Here is a 22,618-nt window from a genome sequence, read left to right on the forward strand (position 1 = left end):
CTTCCGAATGCTTCCTCCAACTAGCGCACGCCACACGGCGCGAGACAGGCTGTCGTCAAGGCGATGGTTGTTGGGCTTTCAAACATGTTGGGTTGCAGGAAGCGGCGAGGCTCAGCCCCGCACGTGATCACAAGCCCTGGTATTAGGTAAGCCGCGCCATATTATGACGCCATTGCTAGGCAGAACTGGGACGAAAGGCGCTTACCGCCTGTTGCGGCTGTGGCGCACAGCATCTTCTGGCCAATCACAGGTGGCGCTGACCGAAGTGTGGCTGGGTATGTACTGTGGCTGGTGACCTTAGTCAGCTCGCTTCCCACCGAAGCGGGCAGTGGTGAGACCACAGGCGGAACAGAACTCCCTTCCAACCGTTACATTCTTGCGCTGGAGGATGATGGCCACCGGAGACGAGCTGTTTGCGAGTCTACTTGCCCAGCACTCCCCCGTATCTGTACATTCGCGAATACGGATAATTATTACCTCCCAAAACTACCCCCCTGAATGATCGAGCACTCCCAGGGCCAAGCATTGTTGATTGTTTAAGGAAACCTGCGGCTTTCCGATGCGAATGTCACCAAGACAAGCGGTGTCTGACTCTTTTGCCGGTCAAGCTTTTCGTGACCCCAGGCTGGAACGGGCTCCGATGCGAGGCGGAAAGTCTACCTGGTACCAGTAGTGAGCGGACAGCATTTTCGTGTGGTTCATTTGCAGCGCAACCACCCAAGGAGGCCTCCCCATGCCGCCAAGGAGGGCGGAGTCGAGTACGATTGAAGTTCTCACGCGCCCGGCGGAACTCTGTCTGCGTCCGTCCCGTCCAAATGAGCAGAGAGGAACGTCTTTCAGGCGCTCGTTCCGGTGTCACACAAGGTGCCGTCCGTGTCGTCCGTGTTGACCCGCGACGTCCTTTCCAGCCGGTGGAGATTTTCGTTGCCAATTTTCTTGGACAAAACAAACAAGAGATCCCGGACGGAGGCCTGTGTGTCCTGGCGGCGCGATCGCGATCTTATTAGGTGCATCTTCTTGTAAATAACTCCGGAGCCAAGGCTTTTCCAAGCAGCGATCCAGGCCCCAAACCGCAGGCTGAGGAGTTGAAGAATGCTTGAACGCAGTGACAGCAAATGGCGACTCGCCTGGTCATCGCATCCGACAGCTTGAGGCATTTTCATTCGTGTAGACAAAAGAAAGCAAGCTGTTTGGTTTCTGACCGTGCGCTCAGGATTATTATCGTTCGTCGCTGTGGTCGCGGGTGGAAACTCACGCAGGAGTCTCGCTGATTGGCCCAGCCCTGACGGCCAATCACCGCGCGCGATCGCCAGCCGCCGACAGACGACGCTGGCGATGCTGATGGCGACCGGCTACGTTCACCACCGCGGCTGTGGTGAAGGTGCTGCGGCTCGAGAGCCAGCAGGCGATGCACTGCGCTTCTCAAACGGTCGGACGGGCGCGCCGCCGCCGCGGTGTCTGCTTTTCGTCACAGAAATCTCGGGTCAGGGGTGGCGTTTTGCTAAGGTTGACCCCCGGAAGGGATCCTCTGCACTGCCTCAATCTCAGCGACCTGCCATGGCACCTGAGAACATGATTGCCTCCACCAAGATTCTGGGCGGCGGAGGCACTGCACCTAGGCTGCCTGCACCTCGATGGGTACTTATTATTCCGCATTGGCGGCCCGCGTCGACAGAGTTACCGCTGGCCCATACCACCTTGCTTAACATTGTCGCTGGAATCACGGAATCATAGATTGCAACTCTTCCTTGACCTTCCTCAAAGCTCTTTCTAATATCACTACCGGTCACAGCTCTGCTTGATTGACTGCTTCACTCTTTCGAAAGAGTCATGTTTCGTTGTTTTCGATGATCCTGTCGTTTTCTAAATTTATATCGGTATTCTCCGCGCAAAAATACCCTAATACCGACCTCTCCTCCCTTCACACCCTACCTTGCAGTTTCTCCGCTTAGGACTTTATCAATACTTATAAGTCATGGCCAATACCAACCGACTCCAGGCCCCTCAGATCTTTGTTGACACCACAGTGAGTGTTCTGGCAGTCAGCGGAATCCATGGTACTAACCTGCAAACCACAGCAATCGGGCTCGTCTTCGTCGCTAGCAGATGGCAACCTTTCTCCTGACAGGCCCTTCACGAGCAATGGCAGCTTTCTCACTGCCCGCTCTCCCGTGTCTATGGACGGGGAGACCCTTCGTTCGCGGGCGAACTCCTTCAATTCTAATGTAGAAACGCTGAGATCTCGGTCTAATTCTACCACCCATGGAGATCCAGACCATTTACCATACGACGACGTGCCGCTATCAGAAGCATTGAAGCCCGATCAGCGAAATGAGAAGGACTTCGAAGTCGAAAACAATCCTTTCGCATTCACTCCTGGACACCTCAATAAAATGCTCAACCCGAAGTCACTGGCTGCTTTTCGAGCACTTGGAGGTCCCCAAGGTCTAGAACGTGGTCTTCGAACAGACCTAATTGCCGGATTATCGATCGACGAGGACAAACTACAAGGGACTATCACTTTCGATGATGCCACTAAGCACGATACGAAGAAGGATAATTATGGAGATGCCGGCCCCTCCGATGCAAGCCACTCCGCTGCCTCGACCGGCGACAGCAAGTTTTCCGATCGTATTCGTGTTTTCGAGCAAAATCGCCTTCCAGAAAGAAAGGCCGATGGTTTTTTTGTTTTGTTATGGAGAGCATACAACGATAAGATCATTATCTTACTGACAATTGCCGCGGTCGTTTCTTTGTCTCTTGGAATATATGAGACCTTCAGTGGTGGCTCTAGTGTTGAGTGGATTGAAGGTGTCGCCATCTGCGTTGCTATCTTGATCGTTACAATCGTTACTGCTGCCAACGATTGGCAAAAGGAAAGACAGTTCATGAAGTTAAATCGCCGGGTAAGGATTCTCAAAGATCATAACTGTAATTTTTCTAATTTCAAAACAGAAAAACGACCGCGAAGTCAAAGCACTTCGGTCTGGGAAATCGGTCATGATATCCGTTTTTGATATCACTGTTGGTGATATCTTACATCTAGAGCCTGGAGATGCCATTCCAGCGGACGGAATATTTCTTACCGGGCACGGAGTAAAATGCGACGAATCATCGGCGACCGGGGAATCCGATCAAATGAAGAAGACTGGTGCCCTTGAGGTTTGGCAGCGAATGGAGAATGGCACTGCGACCAAGAAGCTTGACCCATTTATCCTCTCTGGAAGTAAGGTACTCGAGGGTGTTGGGACTTTTCTTGTCACCAGTGTCGGCCCTAATTCTACCTACGGCAAGATCATGATGTCCTTGCAGACGTCTAACGACCCTACACCTCTACAAGTCAAGCTAGGACACCTTGCAAACTGGATTGGCGGCCTGGGTACAGCGTATGTATCAACGGCTCCCCTTTGATTATTGCCTTTTACTGTTCAAAATGCTAACACAAAGCCAGTGCTGCTCTTGTATTGTTTTTCGTTCTCCTAATCCGCTTCCTGGCACACTTGCCTACCAACCCTGGCACACCAGCAGTCAAGGGTAAAGAGTTCATGGAGGTCATGATTGTCGCAATTACTGTGATTGTCGTTGCAATTCCAGGTATGCTCCATCACCATCCAGATTCCACAGCCTATTCTCTAATATTTCTATACAGAGGGTCTCCCTTTGGCAGTTACTCTTGCACTTGCTTTTGCCACAACTCGAATGGTAAAGGAAAACAACCTTGTTCGAATCCTTCGCGCTTGTGAGACCATGGGAAATGCTACTGTAATTTGTTCCGACAAAACCGGTACCTTAACTCAAAACAAAATGACGGTTGTTGCCGCAACTTTGGGCATCAACCATAGCCTCGACGGAACAACTGATCAAGATGGGAGTGGCCCGTCGACCATGTCGAAGAAGCTCGCAGAAGTCTCGTCGTCTGTTAGAGATCTTGTTGTGAAGGCAATCGCTCTAAATTCCACTGCATTTGAAGGCGAGGAAAATGGACAGCGCACGTTTATCGGAAGCAAGACGGAAGTTGCTATGTTACAACTCGCCCATGATCACCTAGGGATGAAGCTTGCTGAAGAGCGGGCGAACTCCGATGTCGTTCAACTAGTCCCATTCGACTCCGCTCGAAAATGCATGGGCGTTGTTCTCCGTCAACACGACGGAACATACCGACTACATGTCAAAGGTGCTGCGGAAATGATGTTGGCAAAAGCTTCCAAAATCATTGCCAACTTGCCTCAAGACACCTTTAGCCAAGATTCATTGCCCGAAGATGCCAAGAACACCGTTCTTGACTTAATCAACTCCTATTCACAGCGATCTCTCCGTACCATCGGAATGGTATATAAGGATTTCGAAGCTTGGCCACCGCATGGTGCAAAAACTATGGAAGATGACAAGGGCATGGCTGACTTTGACGACATTTTCCATAATATGACTTGGATTGGTGCTGTTGGAATTCAAGACCCGTTGCGCCCGGAGGTCCCTGGTGCAATTCAGAAATGCAACACCGCTGGAGTGGCAGTCAAGATGGTTACTGGTATGTCCTGCCTCATTTAACATTTTCTCTTGACCGTTCACTTTGACTGACCCCGAACTGTAGGTGATAACATGACCACTGCCGTTGCTATTGCGAGAGAATGCGGTATCAAAACTGATGATGGAATCGCAATGGAAGGCCCCAAGTTTCGCCAGCTCTCTAATGAAGAGATGGACAATATCTTGCCCAAGCTGCAAGTTCTCGCACGCTCATCTCCTGAAGATAAGCGTATCCTTGTCGCCCGTCTTAAGCATCTTGGAGAAACTGTTGCCGTCACTGGTGACGGCACAAACGACGGCCCAGCACTCAAAACCGCAGATGTTGGCTTTTCCATGGGTATTGCGGGAACAGAGGTTGCCAAAGAGGCCAGCTCCATTATTCTTTTAGATGACAACTTCAAGTCTATTGTGACCGCCATTTGCTGGGGCCGCGCCGTCAACGACGCTGTCGCTCGATTCCTCCAGTTTCAGATCACTGTTAACATCACCGCTGTGTGCTTGACATTCGTTTCCGCTGTTTCTAACACTAACAACAAGAGTGTGCTCAACGCCGTCCAGCTGTTATGGGTCAACCTTATCATGGATACCTTTGCCGCTCTTGCCCTTGCCACCGATGCGCCAACCGAAAAGATATTGGATCGAAAACCATCGCCAAAATCCGCATCGCTCTTTACTATGACAATGTGGAAGATGATTGTCGGGCAGAGCATTTACCAGCTTGCTATCACTTTCACACTCTACTTCGCCGGTGCTAGAATCCTAAACTACGACGTCGTCAACCATCCTGCATTACAAAAGGAGCTGGACACTATCATTTTCAACACCTTTGTTTGGATGCAAATATTCAACGAGTTCAACAATCGGCGACTTGATAACAAATTCAATATCTTTGAGGGCATGTTGAAGAATTACTGGTTCATTGGTATCAATGTGCTCATGGTCGGCGGTCAAGTCATGATTATTTTTGTTGGAGGCATTGCTATCGGTGTCGTACGTCTTGATGGCATCCAATGGGTCATCTGCATTCTCTGTGCAATCTTCTGTCTCCCGTGGGCCATTGTCCTTCGCAGTATCCCCGATCGATATTTCGCAGTTCTTTTCAACGGTACGCTCAGCGCCGTTGCCTTCGTTTGGAAACCGTTCGCAAAGTGCATGTCTGTTATTTTCGCCCCAGTTGGAAAAGTTTTTGCTGCTATGTGGTCCCCAATCCGGCGATTTAGCTCACGCATCAAGTCCAAAGCTGCAAAAAAGAAGGACAAATCGCCGGAGCAGGTGGAGATCCAAAAAGTTGATGTGGAGGCTCCAACGTCAGAGGTGACTGGCGCGAAGCAGAGTCCGGTTCCTCAACATGCCAATTTGCCGCCAATTACTCTGACCGCGCCGAGCTAAAACATTCATGATTTTATGTCTTGATTTTCTTTGATGATTTTTCCGCTATGTATACTTTGATATTTTGTGCCAGATCAATGGCGTTTTCGATATACCCGGGATTTTCGCATTTGATGGCGGAATGGGTTGGATATCTCGGTATTTTTGGATAGGCGTTTGGAAGAGGATTTTATATTATGTAGAAAGGATATAATGATTGATTGTATTTAGTTAACTCTGTACACTATTATGATACCATGACATTCAAATTACATGCTTTGCCTGATGTATTCATGTTGAGGTTGCTGCCTTACATACTTCCTCCGTAGTCTAGGCATGTCCAGCCATGCATTCGTCATTCCAAACAGGGTTTGTTCATTGCGGCTTAACCTCAACCAAGACAGACACGCAGACTCAGAGCCCTCCAACACAGCCTCTTACCAACAATCCTGTCATACTACTTCAAAGATTGACTTTTGCCGAAGCACCAGTCGATCTACTTTACAGAGCACCAATACATACAATCCGCTCTACTCCGTATAGCTGCGCAATTGAACCCCACATCACTCGACCTCACCATGTCCACGATCAACTATCGCACAATCGACGTTGATTCACTCGACCCTGAAGCCTCCGTGAATTTCCCTCTAGAGACACTGCTGCCTTCCAACCTTCCTCCCTCCACGTCCTCCAGCAATGCCGCAAACACCGCCTCACAAACCCGTCAGCTGCTCCGGTCTGGCGACTCCGAGGGCGCGCTGCGCCACGCCCTCGACACAGCTCCTCTAGGAGGCGACGATCGCGCAAAGGAAGTACATCTAGCAACAGTGGTGGAGGTTTTGCAAGGCATCCGCCAGGCGGAGATGGCGAGGGTGTTGGAGGCTGTGTGTAGTGGGGAGGGAGGGGCGGAGAGAGGCGATTGCCTAATGAAATATTTGTAAGGGGCAAGATTCTTTACTTCCTAGGAATGTGAAGTGCTAATATATTTTTGATGGGTTAGGTATAAAGGCATGGCGGCACAGTCTTCGAGCGGCGGAAGCTCTTCACCATCCTTGAGATCGTCTTTGTCGCCGCAGAGCACGGGATTCTCGCAAATACAAACTCGGAACTTTGGTGAAGGTGGTGGTGGACAGCAGATGGCTGTGCTGTTGAATTGGCACGAAAGACTCGTCGAGGCCGTCGGAGTTGGCTCGATTGTTCGTGTGATGTCCGACCGGCGGACGGTTTGAGGACCGGGGTGAAGATTGGACACCCATGGAAAAGCCAGAAAAATATAATCTAAAGGCTTCTACAACCCTTATTTATATGGTGTTAGTACTGACTCACACCATATGCTGAGATGAGAAATGCGGGTTCGATTAAGTTGGCCATATGATAAGAGAAATCACCAACTATGGACATGCTAGGACTTTTCTCGGTATGCAAAATATCTACTAGTTACGATTCAAAGCTTCCTCTTTCCAGTACATCTTTGAGGTTTACTTGTCCACTTCCTCTCTCTAGAGGCTTAGACTGACCCTCTCCTTCTTTCCATCCGATCATGAATATAAATCTAAACGTAGCTGGTATCCCCTGTTGCCCGTCTTCTTTATTGAGAGCTCTATAGATAGCCTCATTGGCTAACAATACATCCCTTGACATCGGAGCAATTTCCCGATGTTTGATCGCATTGTTCTCCCCCATCGCCTGTAAGTCCGACATTAGAGCAAAGGTATGGGGATAGTCAACAATTAAATCTTCCACATCCACTGTCAAGAGCTTAAACCCTGCCTTATTTAGTAATCCTCCAATATCTTTGACATCAGCTAATGGCGACACATGAGGGCTGACGCCCCCTCTTCGTTCAAGATCAGCCAGTTGTAATGACGAGCGTAATTCGAAAAGGGTGTCACCACCCGGCATTGCTGCAATGAACGGGCTATCTGGCTTGAGAATAGAATTCACCTGCGCTAGTACTGAAGGTAGGTCGTTTATCCAGTGCATCGAGAGCGATGACAGAACAGCGTCAAAGGTATTAGGTTCATAGGGAAGATTTTCAAGATTAGGAATAACTTCCCGAGTTATAGATATTTCAGAGTTGAATTGTAGAGACTTGTCACGATATAATAGAGAGGGAGACTCGTCAACGCAAGTCAATTTTGATACGCGGTTCGCTATGGGCTCTGAGGGCGGCGCATCGGGGAGGTCAGGGTTGACATAGGGTATGGTTAAAGCCCTAGCTATATTGCAGCTATTCGCTCCAAGGTCAAGAACATTGTTAAAATTTCTTTTGATATCCTGAGCTAGACGTCAGCGCTTGTTGCGCATATCATAAAGACCTTTCCTACTGACTAGTAGCCGTTCACTTAAGCGCGATGCAATCTCGTCTCTAATATAATCGACTTTCCGGCTGTCTACTGTATTTTGCGCTGCACGCTCCTTTTGTAGCCATTTTATTCTGCGATTGAAGACCTCGAGGGTGGGATTGCCAGGCGCCTGTACGGCATAGCTCCGTGATAGAAATGAACCGCGACGGAGAAGAAATCGACTGGGGATACAGGGGCGGAGAGACATATGGAGTATTAGGGCGTTTTAGACAAGGCTTAATACATTTTGGCTAGCGATTCAGGGCAAAGTGGAAGAAAGAAGGCCAGAATGAAAAGGTTGCGTTGGAAACTAAAAAGATTCGCGACTTGAAGTGACGTCGGTGCATCAACACTCGCAGCCCACGAACTCCAGGACGAAAAATGCTTCAGGGTCGGGTTTGGGGTAAATACGCGATACTATGCACTCTATTACTTCAAGAAATTCACTAACTAGCTACTGGATATTTACAGCAACGAGACAACCCTGCGCGAGATGAACTGTTGAATTCTCCCACACGCCGCGCCCAAGCTCCAGAATGGCGCGCCCGTTCCCGTATACTTTTATCTCCTGCCCTTGCGCAGAGAATCGCCTCTCCGGACAGCCTACAAACAGATTATCCAGAGATCTTTCAAATCTCTCACTTGCGCAGGCAGATGACGAGGACGACGAACCGACCTTCGATCCCCGATCCCCGCAGGCGAACTATTCTCTTTACCCGCCGGAACACCTCTTATACTGCGAGGATTGCCACCAAATAAAGTGCCCACGATGTATTACAGAAGAGATTGTCTGCTGGTATTGTCCCCACTGCTTATTCGAGACGCCGAGCAGTATGGTAAAGAGTGAAGGCAATCGGTAAGCATTACAATACCATTATTATGGCATCTGGCCTCTAACTGTATTTGTAGATGTACTCGCAACTGCTTCAATTGCCCAATATGTACGTCACCTTTGGCAGTAACAACAATTGGAAATGGAGATGGAAATGTGAATGCTCAGAGCGGTCCCTGGATTCTGACTTGCAGCTACTGCATGTGGACGACGCTGGATGTCGGGATTAAGTTTGACAAACCGACGAACATTCGCGCACAGCTATCCTCACTTACTAAAAAGTCCGAACGAAGATTGTCAGTATCTAGACACTCTCTGAAATCGCCGCTGGCTAGCTCTTCTTCCCTACAAGATATACCTGATGAGCCGACTTCTCAAGACGGGCCAAAAGTACATAAGCCGCCCGTAGAAGATGGCAGCACAGCTCTTGATTCTACAGCTCGTTTTGCAGCTTTGAAATCATTCTATCGAAGTCAGCTCGCGGAAACTTCGTCATCACCCACAGACCCGTTGGCCGGATCGGAGCCTGGTTCATATTCATCACCCACCGCGCTGAGTCGCATTATGTCTCTATATACTTCGGGATTAGGTGGTCTGCATGGCGGTGGTGCCAAAAAGGCCAAAGCCAAGCCACCGGTTATGCGTGAAGCCCTGACTTCATCTGAAGGGCTACATATTCCTGCCCCCGGTGTTGAGGACGCCATCGTACAAAAGATGGCAACTGAAGGATGGGAAGGCCTCGCTTCAACGGAGCAGCGTGCATTCCAAGCGCCAGGGACGCGATTTGTGGATGATCTACGGCCTCTCCCCGTATTTCTTCGCACCAAACGCTCCAAGCGTTGTAAGGCGTGCAAACATATCCTCGTCAAGCCAGAGCTCAAACCCCAATCGACACGATTCCGTATTCGTCTCATAGCAATAAGCTATATTCCATTAACGAGTCTTCGGCCTATCGTTCCCCTACCACCTTCACCACCTGTCAACCTAGACGCTCTTGAACCCCTTAAACCGATACAATTACTCCTTACGTTAAAAAATCACATGTTCGATTCGATACGTGTTACCTTAGCCACACCAAGCGTAACGCCTGGCCGTGTGGAATCTAGAGTGACCATCCTTTGTCCTCAATTTGAGGTTGGCGCAAACACAGATGTGTGGGACGAAGCCCTCCAGTCGAGTAGTGCTCCAGACCCACGTTCGTCGAAATCAGGAGTGGAAAAGGTTGCCGAAGCGGGCAAAGTCTGGGACAGAGGACGCAATTGGTCAACCGTGGCTATGGAGGTTGTGCCGGGATCGCTACTAGAGGCATTTGAGAAGGATCGCATGAAAGAAGACGAAGATGTGCTTGAAATTCCTATTTTTGTCAGACTTGAATGGGAGGCAGAAGGCGGCAATGAAGACTTGGGGTTTTCCTCAAAACCTGATAGTAAAAAGGCGGATGTGGAAATGGTGAAAAGGGAGTTGGCATATTGGATGGTACTTGGAGTTGGGAGAATAGTCCCTACTGGCAGTAGCGAAAGTTAAATCTTTTTTGTTGCGGAGATACCCATAGATGTTGCTTCGCGGTCAGGGATGTGTAGACGGCCCATTTGGTGCGTGGTGAAGAGGAGCATTTAAAACTTGCTTTTCAGAAATCCCTTCCTTTGACATTGTACGTTGGACTCATCAACGCATCTCAATACAACAAAGTGATATGCAGACAATACAGGGAGAATAAACGGTCACAGGAGGTGAAAAAAACAGAAGGGTTAAAATATCTCCATATCTAGAACCGTGCTCCAGGTATTGTCATGCTGTTCCAACCTTTTAATTGCCCTCTTATCCCTAAATCTCTACTCAGAGATAAGAAGTCCAACCCCAGTTTCTCGTTCTTCCATTACAGAATAGCAAGCAGAAAACAAACAGAATGGAAACCGTCTAGTATTCCACAGCGCTGCTCTGGGGGAACTCGAATCCGACACCACGACCCGTCAGTCTGCGGTAGACTTCACCATATGCATCGAGACGGTGGTCAACACCACCACGCTCCTTCTCGTGGAGGACGACCTTGAGGACCTTGCTGCCATCTTCCTTTGTTCGGATGCGCTTGCCGACAATCTCGACTGGGTAGACGATATCTGTAAGAATTGCATCGTGGACAGCGGTGAGAGTGCGGGAACGTGGGCGCTTCTGGGTCAACTGGGTGCGGGAGCGGTTGGAGCGCTTGGGACGAGGAAGAATACGGCGAGAGGCAATGATGATAACTTGGCGATCAGAGAATTTCTTCTCAAGTTCCCGAGTGAGTCTAAATTTCAAGGTAATTAATTAGTTTTCTTTGTGTTCGGATTTCCAGTAGAAAAATTGAATCAAAAGTGTTATTATCTTGAACACATACCTCTGCTGGATCTTGTGGAATCCCTGAAGAAGAGGGACTGGAACGAAGATCACGATAGCCTTCTTTCCGTGGCCGACCTCGATCTATACGCCATATGAACAATCAGCTTGTGGTATCGAAATTTAACGATAATTTCCATATAACAATAAATTCGCTTTCCAAATCTGATAATATCCTTCGAGATCGTCCAACATTCTTTCCGACTTCAACAACGGTACTCAATCCCATCTCACGATAGTAACTTCTTCGCCAATCCACTTTGTAAAATAGTATAAAAACAGCACCAGTTGCCTTACCTCACGAGCAGATGCAAACTGCAGCGGGCGGAGAGCAGCCTTCAAATCAGAGGTATTGGCCTCCAAATCGCTGAGAGCACTGGCCAAAGAGGTCTCGAGCTCTGAAGGGTTTTGCCTCGAGGGGCTGTTGGCGGCAATCTTGTTAAGGGCAGCCATGGTTTCGAAGGAACGAGGTCGAGGAAAAGACAGCACAGGCGCTTTGCTGCTGCTTTCCCTATGTCGTTAACAGGTGGCTGGACGGGGTGCGGAAGAGCTGGTCGGTGTTGCAGAGTCAACCGTCGTTTGCGCCGTGCTGGTCGTCGTCGCATCCAAACAGTTTTGTGGTGAACTTTCGCTTCGTGGACCCTCGCTTAGCCGAATCCGACCTTACTATATGTGGCTAGTATACTTAGTAATAAATCTATCTACCTAGTGCTTAAGGTTTTGAGGTGAGGTCTCGTGACCAGTAGCCCCTTTCCACCTGAAAAATATTTCAAGACTACTAAAACGATGTGCTCTGGACGGAGTACTATCTTGAATTCTACAAATATATTAAAATTTCTTACTTCATAGGCTATCAATCAAACTTTGGCATGTCATATGTATCCTCCGGGTCTGGTCAGGTCTACGTTAGCAGAAAGAAATCCAATTCAATAAGCCAGGGAGCATTACCTTGTTGGGTTTCAAGAATATACTGAGACGTTGCGTGGATCTCATGATCTAAAGCAGTCAGAAGCTCTTGCAGTCGTATTCTGACTCTCTCGTTCCGCCCAGCGCCACCCCTGAGGGCGGCTTTAGCAACATGAAATCGTGAAACTCCGTTGACAAGCATCATGTTAAATGGTGTTGTCGTACTTCCTTCTTCCTTATATGAGCCAATGGTCACGCGATGAAGTTTTGGTCTTCCAAATAGCAACCCCTTCAACTCGGTTTCGTAACCATGGTAGTTGAAATGCACCGGTAAGTCGGCCGTGAAAATGGCGTCAAAGGCTTCGTCAGAAAGGGCATGTGGATGTCTACTTGCTACTCCAAGTATCATCAAGTCCGTCACATTAACCATGCGAACACGTAACTCTGGAACACGCTTTCTTAAGATGGCAGCAGCTTGGACAACCTCAAACGTCAGCTCCGTACCTATGCCAACAATCACGACGTCCGGGTCTAGGCCTTCATCTGTACTGGCAAATTTCCATACTGACCCACCAGCTCGACAGTGAGCATCTGCTTCCTCAGCGCTTAGGTAGACAGGGCTTGGTTGTTTAGATCCAATCATGAGATTAATATAATTTTTCGTTCTTAGGCAATGTGCCAGAGTAGAAAGGAATGTATTCGCGTCTGGTGGGAGGTATACTCGGGCGAAATCCGGCTTCAAATTCAATACTGCTCCGATAAATGATGGGTTTTGGTGAGAAAATCCGTTATGCTCCTGGCGAGCCCAAGTGCTGGACTCAATGTAGTTAAGACTATATAGATCTCGATGCCATGTTGTTTCTCTGGCCTAGAAGGAAAGAATATAAGTCAACAGTAGTCTCATGCAGCATTAGATCGGAGCGTCTCACTATTTTATTAAATTTAGCATATTGAACCATCATCGTATGAATAATCCCAAGAAAGCTTTCGTATGAGGGGAAAATTCCAAGTCTCCCAGTCAAAGTATATCCCTGAAGAAAACCTTGGCACATGTGCTCGCTAAGTACTTCTATCACTCGTCCACCGTTAGCGTTTGAAAACTGGTCCCATTGAAAGTTTCTAGTAGTATGGGCAAGAGCTTGGTTCAACTTGTTGCTTTCTAGCTCGTCGGGGGAAAACAGCCGAACACCGTGCGGGTTTTGGACAAATAGCCGATCTATGAGATGGCCAATAGTGCCCATGGAGCTTTGATGCGAGTATTTTTCAACAGAAAATTGTTTCCAGTCAGGTATATTGACCTGTTCTGAGCCTTGATACGTTATTGGTCGCTGTCCCATCCTCATTGAATCGTCCCTTGGGAGAATGAACTTTATTTCATCAATCACATCCCCATCTTCCTTAAACAATTCGCTGGGATGATAAGATGAAAGCCAGTCTTCCAATGCATTTAACTCTTCGTCGTTAGTTTTTGCTGCTGGGAGCGGAACCTGATGCGCATGAAATGAGCCCTCAACAATTTCGCCATGAATCTTCTTCGGTCCCGTCCAGCCCTAGCACTGATGGTCAGTTTTGGATGATATCAAAAGCTAAGAGACTTTACTTTTGGTGTTCGTAAAATTATCATTGGCCATCGCGGCTTAGTGATTGGGTTGCCTGACCGAGCAGCTTTTTGAATCATACGGATACACGCTAAGGCCCAATTCAGGGTGCGATTGAAATCCGCATCAATATTATCTAGGTTATCAACGATGACTGGCTCGTACCCGTACCCGGAGAACAATGCTAGCAGTTCTCGATCATCCATGCATCCAAATATTGTACGCTCACTGATTTTAAAGCCATTGAGGTGAAGAATAGGTATTACGGCGCCAGACTCTGCAGGGTCAATATATTTATAAGAATGCCAACTCCTATAACGCGGTTAGTGCCGTTCGTAGGCATGGCATAGGGGAGTCTGCTCACGCAGCGCAAGGGCCGCTCTCTGCCTCTCCGTCACCTACAATACAGGCAACAATCAAATCCGGCTTATCCATTATCGCCCCAAATGAAACGGCTAGAGAGTACCCAAGCTCCCCACCTTCATGTATTGCCCCAGGCGTTTCCGCATTGATGTGGCTATTAGAGTCAGTTATAAGAATTGCCTACCCATTGGGAAACAGCGAACCTTGGGAATCCTCCGGTGGTACTGAAGGTTGTGATCAGCTTTGTTAGACCGCTGGTATTCCGAGAATAGATATGATAAAACTTTTCTAAAGAGCCTTCTATCCAAAGACATGCGAGAATTGCAGGGGCTCCATGACCGGGGCCAATAACAGCCAGCATATCAAGACTATACTCGGATATAAGGTAATTGAGGTGAGAATAGATAAATATTAGACCAGGGCAGGTTCCCCAATGACCTTGGAGTTCGAATCATAAGCACTCGATATCGACCAGTATGATCAAGCATCACAAACGTACCCAATAGTCGGGGTTTGATATCATCGGACGTAAGTTTGCGGGTCAAGTAGGCATTGTCACGAAGAAATATCATTGCTTGGATATGATTAGACCCAATAAAAAAGTATATGACTGTTTTGGGCCCGACTTTACCTGCCGCAATATAGTTCGCAGCTCGACGAAACTTGGCCAAAGAATCGATGGCATACTTGCTCAAGGAGCCTGCACTCAATTGAACGGTAAGATCATCTAGGGATTCAGGTAGATGGGAAGGCAATGCCTTCGGATTCGGCTTGTCAATGACTTCGCCAGGCATTTTGGATTATATTCTGTTTATTTCGCGGGATTTTGAGAAGTCCGTGATTGCAAAGCGGTTTGCAAGGCGAACAAGCCATTTCGGGCAAAATTGGCATAGGCCATCATTCCAGTCCCTATCTGCGCGTATTTACAGCGCTCACCTAATTGTTATGTCATTCTGACATCAGAGGGTTGGAAACCAGGACGCCGTACGGAGTACTTCGTATGGTCAGGCGGGTGGCCATCGAGGCAAAAGCATATCCAAGTAGTATCAAGCATTGATGCCATAAATTGAGAATATCAAACACATCGATTCCGATCAATTGTATTGAAGGGTTAGCATGGCTAAGGCAATTCTTGCTATCAACGCCGGCACGTCGTCTGTTGGAGTGACAATCTTTGACGTCAGCTGTCCGCCAAGAGAGATCGCAACAGCAGCGATTGTCGGTATCACTTCATCACCCACTATCTTCAAATATTCGCATGGTGACAATAGAAAGAGCCAGGACATCAAAGAGCACATTGAAACCCCGCAGGATGCCTTCAGATACTTGCTAGCTCATTTTCTGGATGATTCCAAACTCACTGTCACTAAAGACAAAGCTGATTTTTCATATGTCTGCCACCGAGTTGTCCACGGGGGCGATTTCAACCAAGCAACAGTCATCGATACCAATACACTCCACTACCTGGAAGCTTTACGAGATCTAGCACCATTGTGTGTATAAAACAATGTTTTTGTCTAGCTCGTTGAACTTACTCGACCATCCAGACACAACACCCCATCTTTAGATATTATCCGAACATGCCTCGATGAGATTCCCGCTGCGAAAAGCGTGGCATATTTTGACACGACTTTCCATCGGTCAATACCTGACTACATAAAAACATATCCCATTCGCCAAGAAGTTGCCCGGTCAAACTGGTTGCGAAAGTATGGTTTTCATGGAATCAGTTATGAGTTTGTTTCTAGATCCGTTGCCGAGTTTTTGATGAAACCCCTGGAATTGACGAGCATCATTGCTCTTCATCTTGGAAGCGGTGCTTCCGTGTGTGCCATCAAGAATGGAAAGTCACTGGATGCTTCGTAAGTGATGCTCCACGGTATCCTAACAGGTTGGCTGTTTCTCACACTTGAGACAGAATGGGCCTCACGCCCCTTTCTGGGCTACCAGGCGCAACACGCAGCGGAGATATAGATCCAACGTGAGTTCTATTGATTGAATGTTTGAATGTTCTTGTGTTGATATATCCCAGGTTGGTCTTTCACTATACTTCGGAAGCAAGCAAAATAAGCACATCAAAAGACCTACATCTCACACGGGTATGGCTTAGACACCAAACCAAAAGCTTGGACTAATATCAGCCGCTTTTAGGCTGAAGAAATTCTCAATAGATCTGCCGGCTGGAAGGCACTCACAGGCACGACTGATTTTTCCAAAATAGCAACTGAAACGCCAGAGACCGATATGCACAAGCTCGCATTCGATTTATTCGTAGATCGAGTTGCCGGGTTTATTGGAAGCTACTTCGTGAAGCTGGATGGCAATGTGGATGCTCTGGTCTTCGCCGGCGGAATTGGCGAGAAAAGCGCTATGCTGAGAAAAGCTGTTGCCCAAAAGTGCCAATGCCTACAAGTCTCAATCGACCCGCAGGCTAATTCTGCTGACATTTCAGATGACTCGCCTACTGTTATTAACATATCCGAGAAGCCTCATCAGAGACCTGCAGTCCTCATTTGCCAGACTGACGAGGAGGTATGCCTCTTGTTACCCTTGGATTTTCTTGGTCAAAGACTTATGACCGTTTACAGTTTGAGATGGCATACCAATGTGCCAATAACCCTCCCTAAGTTTTGCTCTGACCTCATTCCACTCAAGGTCAAGTCCTTAACAGTAATGAATCGGCTAGTTACTTGATAGGCAGCCTATGATTTGGGCTTTGTACGGTAATAACTTGAAGCGCTTGTTTACTAGAAGCTCGTAGCCCTGCCTAGCCATAGTGATATATGTATGGATGGGACAGGTGCAGAAATAGTTCATGTTCAGAATCAAGTGATTTCATACAACCGTATGGTAGAAGACTTGGGTATTAACTTCCCTCGCTGTGGATGTCTAGTCGTACTGGTCATATTTTCTTGCAAAGAGCTTGACAGCTAGATGTGTTGCATTCGGTATTTGGGTTGCTAGATATACTCGAGGCAATGATGTTGTGAGCACTGACATATGATAAATTCAGCTACTATAAAAGAAGAGCATCCTAGATATTATCATATCTAAAAGTTTCTTATCCCTCTGAAGTAGAAACGCTTATGGGAGATATACCTGTAGACGCATAAAGCAGAGGACACCGGTATCAAGCATCTATTCTCTTCTCCAACTTTTCTTAACAGCTTCGATTATAGCACCCCGAGGCTTTTTTTTTTCTTTTTCGCTCTACATAAGTTCGAAAAGTTCCCCTTCCCAAAAGCTCCTATGGTAGAAGAACTGATATTTGCTCCGTAGCTAGCCGACGGCCTGGGTTTCACAGATGAGCACATCAAACTAGCTCAAAACAAACGTTCAGCGGCCTTAATTTCTGGAACTCTCCGTCTCACTCCCGGAGCTCCATAGAACCCTGAGGCTTTTTCCCCTAGGGCGTTTTTCCCACGGAGAGTTGCATCGTATGCGCATATGCATCCAGCCACGACGCTGCGTGTATAAACGGCAGTTCGCCTATCCACAGGCATGTTGTGTCCAACAAAATTTTTATTGCAAAAAAACAAAAAACAAAAACAATCAGCGTTGCTCCGAGCCAGGAGCCGATAACATACAACACACACGCCCGGCGGTAGCGATCTGTAGCACAGCATGCGGCTGCGAGAACCCCTCTGGTTCTCTCAATAATAATGGCCCGCTGCATTGCATCTGCCGTTGACCGAAATGTCCGAGGCCGAGCCGGAGCTGCGCTTCACAGAAGATTTGCGGTGTGGGCTCGCGCAGAGACCAGAAGGTGGGTGGTTTGCATGTATGCACCGATCGAAGTTGCTGCTGCAGGGCGCATGATTGTCCCCCCCCCAACGGCCCGAAGCAACAATAACTACTAATGGACTCCCTCTCGTTCGTCGGGGTTTCTTTTTTCTTTTGCCTTTTTTTTTCTTTTCTTTCTTTCTCTTGCTCTTCCTGCTGTAGGATCGACAGAGAGGGATGGACAAAACGGCTGATCGACGGCCGAAAAGTCAAATGTCGCGGGCGGCACAGGAATTGGGGTCAAGCCCATCATTTTTGCCGCTTTAAGAAGACGATCATTGGCTGGAGAAGAGGCCGTCCTTTGTAATTTGACGCATCAGAACCAAAAGAGGGCGGCAGGCTTGACGCGGGTTTATTGCTGATAATCGCAGGGCGTGCATCGAATCTGGCCAGAGGACTCATCAGACAGGGGATTCGACACGTAAAAATCACCAGCCGTTTTTTTTATTTTTTCCCAGGTCCAGCTATCGCAGCCAATAGCTCCCTCCTAGCTTCGTGATTCCCCCTTTGCCACTGTGCCCAAAGGTACATATACCCAGTCAGTCGGATTCCCACAGCTTACAAACCATATGTAACTACTCCATAACCAATACGCTCGTCGTCGTACGGCGGCCCATTCCAAGGCGGGGAACCGTCATCTCCGCCAGCGGTTTGACGGGGGGTCCTGCCAGTCGGGCGGAGAATTTTCCACGTCACACTCTGGCCGGGCGAGGCCTGGTTGCGGTGTTGCGAACTTGGCTGGCCGACGGGGGGAGGGGGGTGGGCCAGCCGGCCGACTCATGGGCAGGTTCACGATCGTCCCGGCTGGGCGGAAACCAACAAGACGTTCCGCAGCTTGAAAGGACCCTGGGCTGTGGGTTGGCGTTCGGGCTGGCAGGGCCAGGGTGCCCGCTATTAAAGCGACATTACAAAGGGGATGGTCGCAGGAGGTGGTGATATGGCTGGAAAACAAACGAGGCCCTTCGTATACTGAACCTGGTCAAGCTCGATGGATAGCTCTTCCGCCCAACAGCTCCCCCCTTTGGTTACGCCGTGCCGAAAATAGATTGCCAATTTGATCTATCGACAAAGGGCCCTTTTTTTCCCAGCTGCTGCTTCACTGACTGGCCAGAAGCCCTCCCTCCTTGGGAGGTGGTTTATCTCTTGTCGCGGAGCCCCGGCATCGTCACATAGTACGGGGGAGGGGCTTTTTTTTTTTTCGGTGGAGGAGGCACGTCAAGCGTTTTGGGTTCTCGGATGGCGGCCCGTCCGTACTAGGCTCGCTTGGATGAGCTTCACTATCGAGCAAGCTCCCCTCCACACACCACCGCGTCTCGCAGGCGAACGGCAAACTCTGATCGATTCATGACACTTCCAGCAACCGCCCCTTCGGGAAGGCAAACTAAGCCGCGTCGAGCCTGGGCTTCACTCTGGCGGCGGTGATCGCGTCGTGCAGATGGGGGGGGGGGGGAGATGTGACGGGGCCAACAAAACCTCATAACCTCAAGAGGCGCAGGTTAGGCCGCCTAGTCGCCGAACTACTTGGTGAAGATCCTTGTTGGGCAGCTGTGAAATCGCATATGAGCAGTATATCGGAGGCCGCGGGAATGAGAGTGCCTTGAAAGCGGCGCGTCATGACCGTACGGATACTGGCAGGTTCTTGCGCCAATACTGGGTAACCACCATAACGCCGACGACGACGACGACGACGCTGGGAACAGACGCGGTTTTTGTTGAGATGGGCTAGTCCGGCAGTCAGCCAACTAATCTCCAGGGCAGAGCCAGCCTGGTCAAATCCCATCCTGCTCTCCCACTTGGCATGTGGGCGGCGATCCTGTTGGCGTTTTGGCTTCCAACTCACGTCGCATGCTTGCAACCCCAACAAGGCCCCAGAGCAACAATAATAGTAATAAAACAATAAAAGCAGTTTGCGCTTCTTTCGAACAGTAAGCTCCTTCTCGTCGAAGATCTCGCTTGCGCAGCCCAAGACATTTTGGAGCCAGGGGCCCGGGGCGACGCGGCGATTCGATGTTTCTCGCGATCGGCCAATCGTCGACACAAGCTGTTTCAGGTTCCCATAACCCTGACCTGCTCAGCAGTTGGCGGGACCAGGGCGCGGGCGGGCGGCGAAAAGAGGAGCATGGTGATGGCGCGGTGGTGGTGGTCGTGGGCTTGTCGCGTTAACGTTTCCGCTCGAGCCATGGTCTGTCTGAGGCTCATCCGTGTGGGTTAGTTAGTTAGTTATGCAAGATAGGCTAAAGATAGCCGCAAGCAAGGCAGATTGAGCACGATCGATTTTCCTGTTCCTGTGTCCAATAATGCCGGCGCGCGCAACCATCCGCGGGGCGTAGAAAACCCGTGTTTGGGAGAAGCAAAGAAAAACCGGCGAAGTTCCGTGAAGAATAACAAATATAGAAAATAAATAAATCAATTAAAAAAAAAATGGCTCATTCGCAATCCCTATTATTGTTATTTCATTATTGCTCGATACTACATCCCGCTTCTCCTCAGGCAGAGTTGCACATCATCTCGAAGGTTTTCCTGGGGGGAGGGAGGGAGCGGCGTTTGGGTTCTCGACGGGCTGGCCCAGTAGTTAGGCGGCAAAACTTGGCGGGGTTCCAGCCTGCCTTGTCGATGTCTGCTCCGTCAGATTATAGTATAGATGTATGCGCTTTGGCTGACGACTTATCTCCCTCCCCCCCCAGTCCCAGGGCCAGGCTCAACAGCCAATTTGTGACTGCAAGGTGCCGAGGGCAATAACAGCACCCGCTATACACACGGGGAACGCCGAACCGCACGGCGTAAAAAAGGCAACAGGCCGTGTGCTACGCGACCAGAAGAGACTAGGCCCTGCAGTGGCAAGCTTGACGGGGGGACGGCGTTGGGTAAAACACTGCCGGCAGCCGTAATGATGATGATGATAGTGATGATTCCAGAACATCGCATGAAAAGCCGCGCGCGACTCAGCTGAACCACCGAATAATAATAATCCACGGCGATTCGTTGCTTTCGAAACCTGCGGCGCGGCGCCACATCACACGTATACGGTATTAGGTGGCCCGGTCCGGTGTACGGAGGACGGAGGAGTTGTCTAGTAGTAGTAGCATCTAGTCTGGGCTCTCGACCATTGACCTCCTTTGGTCTAGAATGTCTGTTTTGGGTTATGTTTCAGCCGTGGCAGACCAGTATTACGGTGTATTTTCCCAGCCACAAACGCACCTGAAATTCCCATAGTGCGCAAGAGCTAGCCGTTAGCCAAGTAACTACACAAGCGCGAGCGAAAAAGAAAAAGCAAAGAAAAACCATGGGAGCTAGCCGGGGGGGGCGCTGGTCTAGTAGTAGTACTATGAGTTCGCACCGGGATGAGTAGTGAGTCTGGGGGGGAAGACGGGCAAGGGAGAGAACAAGCACGTGTAATAGGAGGGGCCCTCCCATGTCCGCGACACAGGAAGGAATGTGACAAAAAACAAAAAAAAAAAAAAAAAAACATCTCCTGTCGCACCGCCACCACCGCCCCAACAAGTCTGAACGACGTGTGTGTCGCATGCAGCCCGGCAGGCGGCATTCTCTTCCCGTCGCAGCCCAGCCGGGCTTCTAGCGGGTTTCTAGATGGGCGTCGCCGCCGTGATAGGGCCGGCGCAACAACGTGGAGCCGGAAACCACACGGCTCGCGGTGGGGTTTCCAGGCACACTTGCGCGCTGATTGGGCCAGCAGCTCCCCCCCCCCCCCCCTTCCCCAGCCCGTGGGTCCACGTGATGCACACTCCACTTGCGAGTGGAGATCGGCGGGCCACTCACAAGGCGCGCAGGCCGATGACTCAGCGAGCCCTTTCGTCAGGAACACAACGGGGGGGCCAAGGCAAGCGAGAGCGTTATTTTTTGTTGTTTGTGGCTTTCCTTTTTTTTTTTTTTGGTTTGGGCTCGCTTCGAAGGAGGGTTTTGTTAGACGCGCTATGGAGACACGACGCGCGCGCGCGCGCGGGAGCGATGGTGGGTTTGATGTCTTCTGGAACAACCCACTGCGGAAATAACGAAACGCGAGTGATACGGGTTGTGGCAAGCAGGCTGACCAACAACAGAGTTGTGTGGGACGGAAACAAAAAATAAAAAAAAAAAAAAAAGAAAATGATCGGACGTCGCTACTCTCTCTCTGACTCAGGTGGTGTTATAGGGTGATTTTCTGGAGCCAGGGGGCGGACGGGTGGGTTGCATCGCGTTTGGCCTGCGTATGGTCCCTAAACGCTAAGTGCTAATCTCGCGCGCCAGCCCGAGAGAAAGCACAAGAGGGAATGAAAGAAAAAAAAAAGAGGTCCAGGCCGAAGCAGAAATGAGCCGCGAGAAAATGCATATGTGCCAGAACGTATTATTATTAGTATTATTACCAGGAGTCGTAGATTCCGTAAACGGCTTGTGGTCCAGCAGAAACAAGCCTTTTTTTCCTTCGACTCCGTATCCCAAATCATATGTCGCTGTCTCACAATTTTAACCCTCGACTGAGGCTCTTGTATTATTATTATTTTATTTTTTTTCTCACGAGGGGCGGC

General features: G+C 49.3%; 7 protein-coding genes across 7 annotated transcripts; 4 read left to right on the forward strand and 3 right to left on the reverse strand.

Annotated features, from left to right (window-relative positions):
• Positions 1–1,975: 1,975 nt before the first annotated feature.
• Positions 1,976–5,916, forward strand: PMC1_1 (plasma membrane calcium; the record flags this gene model as incomplete). Its single annotated transcript, XM_049252034.1, has 6 exons — positions 1,976–2,026; positions 2,079–2,906; positions 2,956–3,386; positions 3,452–3,594; positions 3,650–4,528; positions 4,592–5,916. 6 exons carry the CDS (start codon positions 1,976–1,978, stop codon positions 5,914–5,916), a joined length of 3,657 nt encoding a protein of 1,218 aa, XP_049108917.1.
• A 557-nt stretch (positions 5,917–6,473) lies between these two features.
• On the forward strand, positions 6,474–7,124 carry LOZ57_002980 (uncharacterized protein; the record flags this gene model as incomplete). The annotated part of the gene is made up of 2 exons (XM_049252035.1): positions 6,474–6,832; positions 6,896–7,124. 2 exons carry the CDS (start codon positions 6,474–6,476, stop codon positions 7,122–7,124), a joined length of 588 nt encoding a protein of 195 aa, XP_049108918.1.
• A 208-nt stretch (positions 7,125–7,332) lies between these two features.
• LOZ57_002981 (uncharacterized protein) lies at positions 7,333–8,448 on the reverse strand (the record flags this gene model as incomplete). Its single annotated transcript, XM_049252036.1, has 2 exons — positions 7,333–8,172; positions 8,227–8,448. The coding sequence occupies 2 exons, from the start codon at positions 8,446–8,448 to the stop codon at positions 7,333–7,335; spliced, it is 1,062 nt and encodes a 353-aa protein (XP_049108919.1).
• A 328-nt stretch (positions 8,449–8,776) lies between these two features.
• Positions 8,777–10,596, forward strand: LOZ57_002982 (uncharacterized protein; the record flags this gene model as incomplete). The annotated part of the gene is made up of 2 exons (XM_049252037.1): positions 8,777–9,096; positions 9,150–10,596. 2 exons carry the CDS (start codon positions 8,777–8,779, stop codon positions 10,594–10,596), a joined length of 1,767 nt encoding a protein of 588 aa, XP_049108920.1.
• Positions 10,597–10,989: 393 nt separating this feature from the next.
• Positions 10,990–11,898, reverse strand: RPS7A (ribosomal protein S7A; the record flags this gene model as incomplete). Its single annotated transcript, XM_049252038.1, has 3 exons — positions 10,990–11,356; positions 11,447–11,529; positions 11,743–11,898. 3 exons carry the CDS (start codon positions 11,896–11,898, stop codon positions 10,990–10,992), a joined length of 606 nt encoding a protein of 201 aa, XP_049108921.1.
• A 400-nt stretch (positions 11,899–12,298) lies between these two features.
• On the reverse strand, positions 12,299–15,106 carry LOZ57_002984 (uncharacterized protein; the record flags this gene model as incomplete). The annotated part of the gene is made up of 7 exons (XM_049252039.1): positions 12,299–12,336; positions 12,394–13,219; positions 13,281–13,901; positions 13,952–14,261; positions 14,314–14,466; positions 14,516–14,750; positions 14,812–15,106. 7 exons carry the CDS (start codon positions 15,104–15,106, stop codon positions 12,299–12,301), a joined length of 2,478 nt encoding a protein of 825 aa, XP_049108922.1.
• A 322-nt stretch (positions 15,107–15,428) lies between these two features.
• Positions 15,429–16,939, forward strand: LOZ57_002985 (uncharacterized protein; the record flags this gene model as incomplete). Its single annotated transcript, XM_049252040.1, has 6 exons — positions 15,429–15,805; positions 15,860–16,174; positions 16,231–16,293; positions 16,345–16,411; positions 16,464–16,844; positions 16,901–16,939. The coding sequence occupies 6 exons, from the start codon at positions 15,429–15,431 to the stop codon at positions 16,937–16,939; spliced, it is 1,242 nt and encodes a 413-aa protein (XP_049108923.1).
• Positions 16,940–22,618: the final 5,679 nt, after the last annotated feature.

This window comes from Ophidiomyces ophidiicola, assembly GCF_022830035.1.
Source record: "Ophidiomyces ophidiicola strain CBS 122913 chromosome Unknown scaffold_9, whole genome shotgun sequence".
NCBI classification, from domain to species: domain Eukaryota; kingdom Fungi; phylum Ascomycota; class Eurotiomycetes; order Onygenales; family Onygenaceae; genus Ophidiomyces; species Ophidiomyces ophidiicola.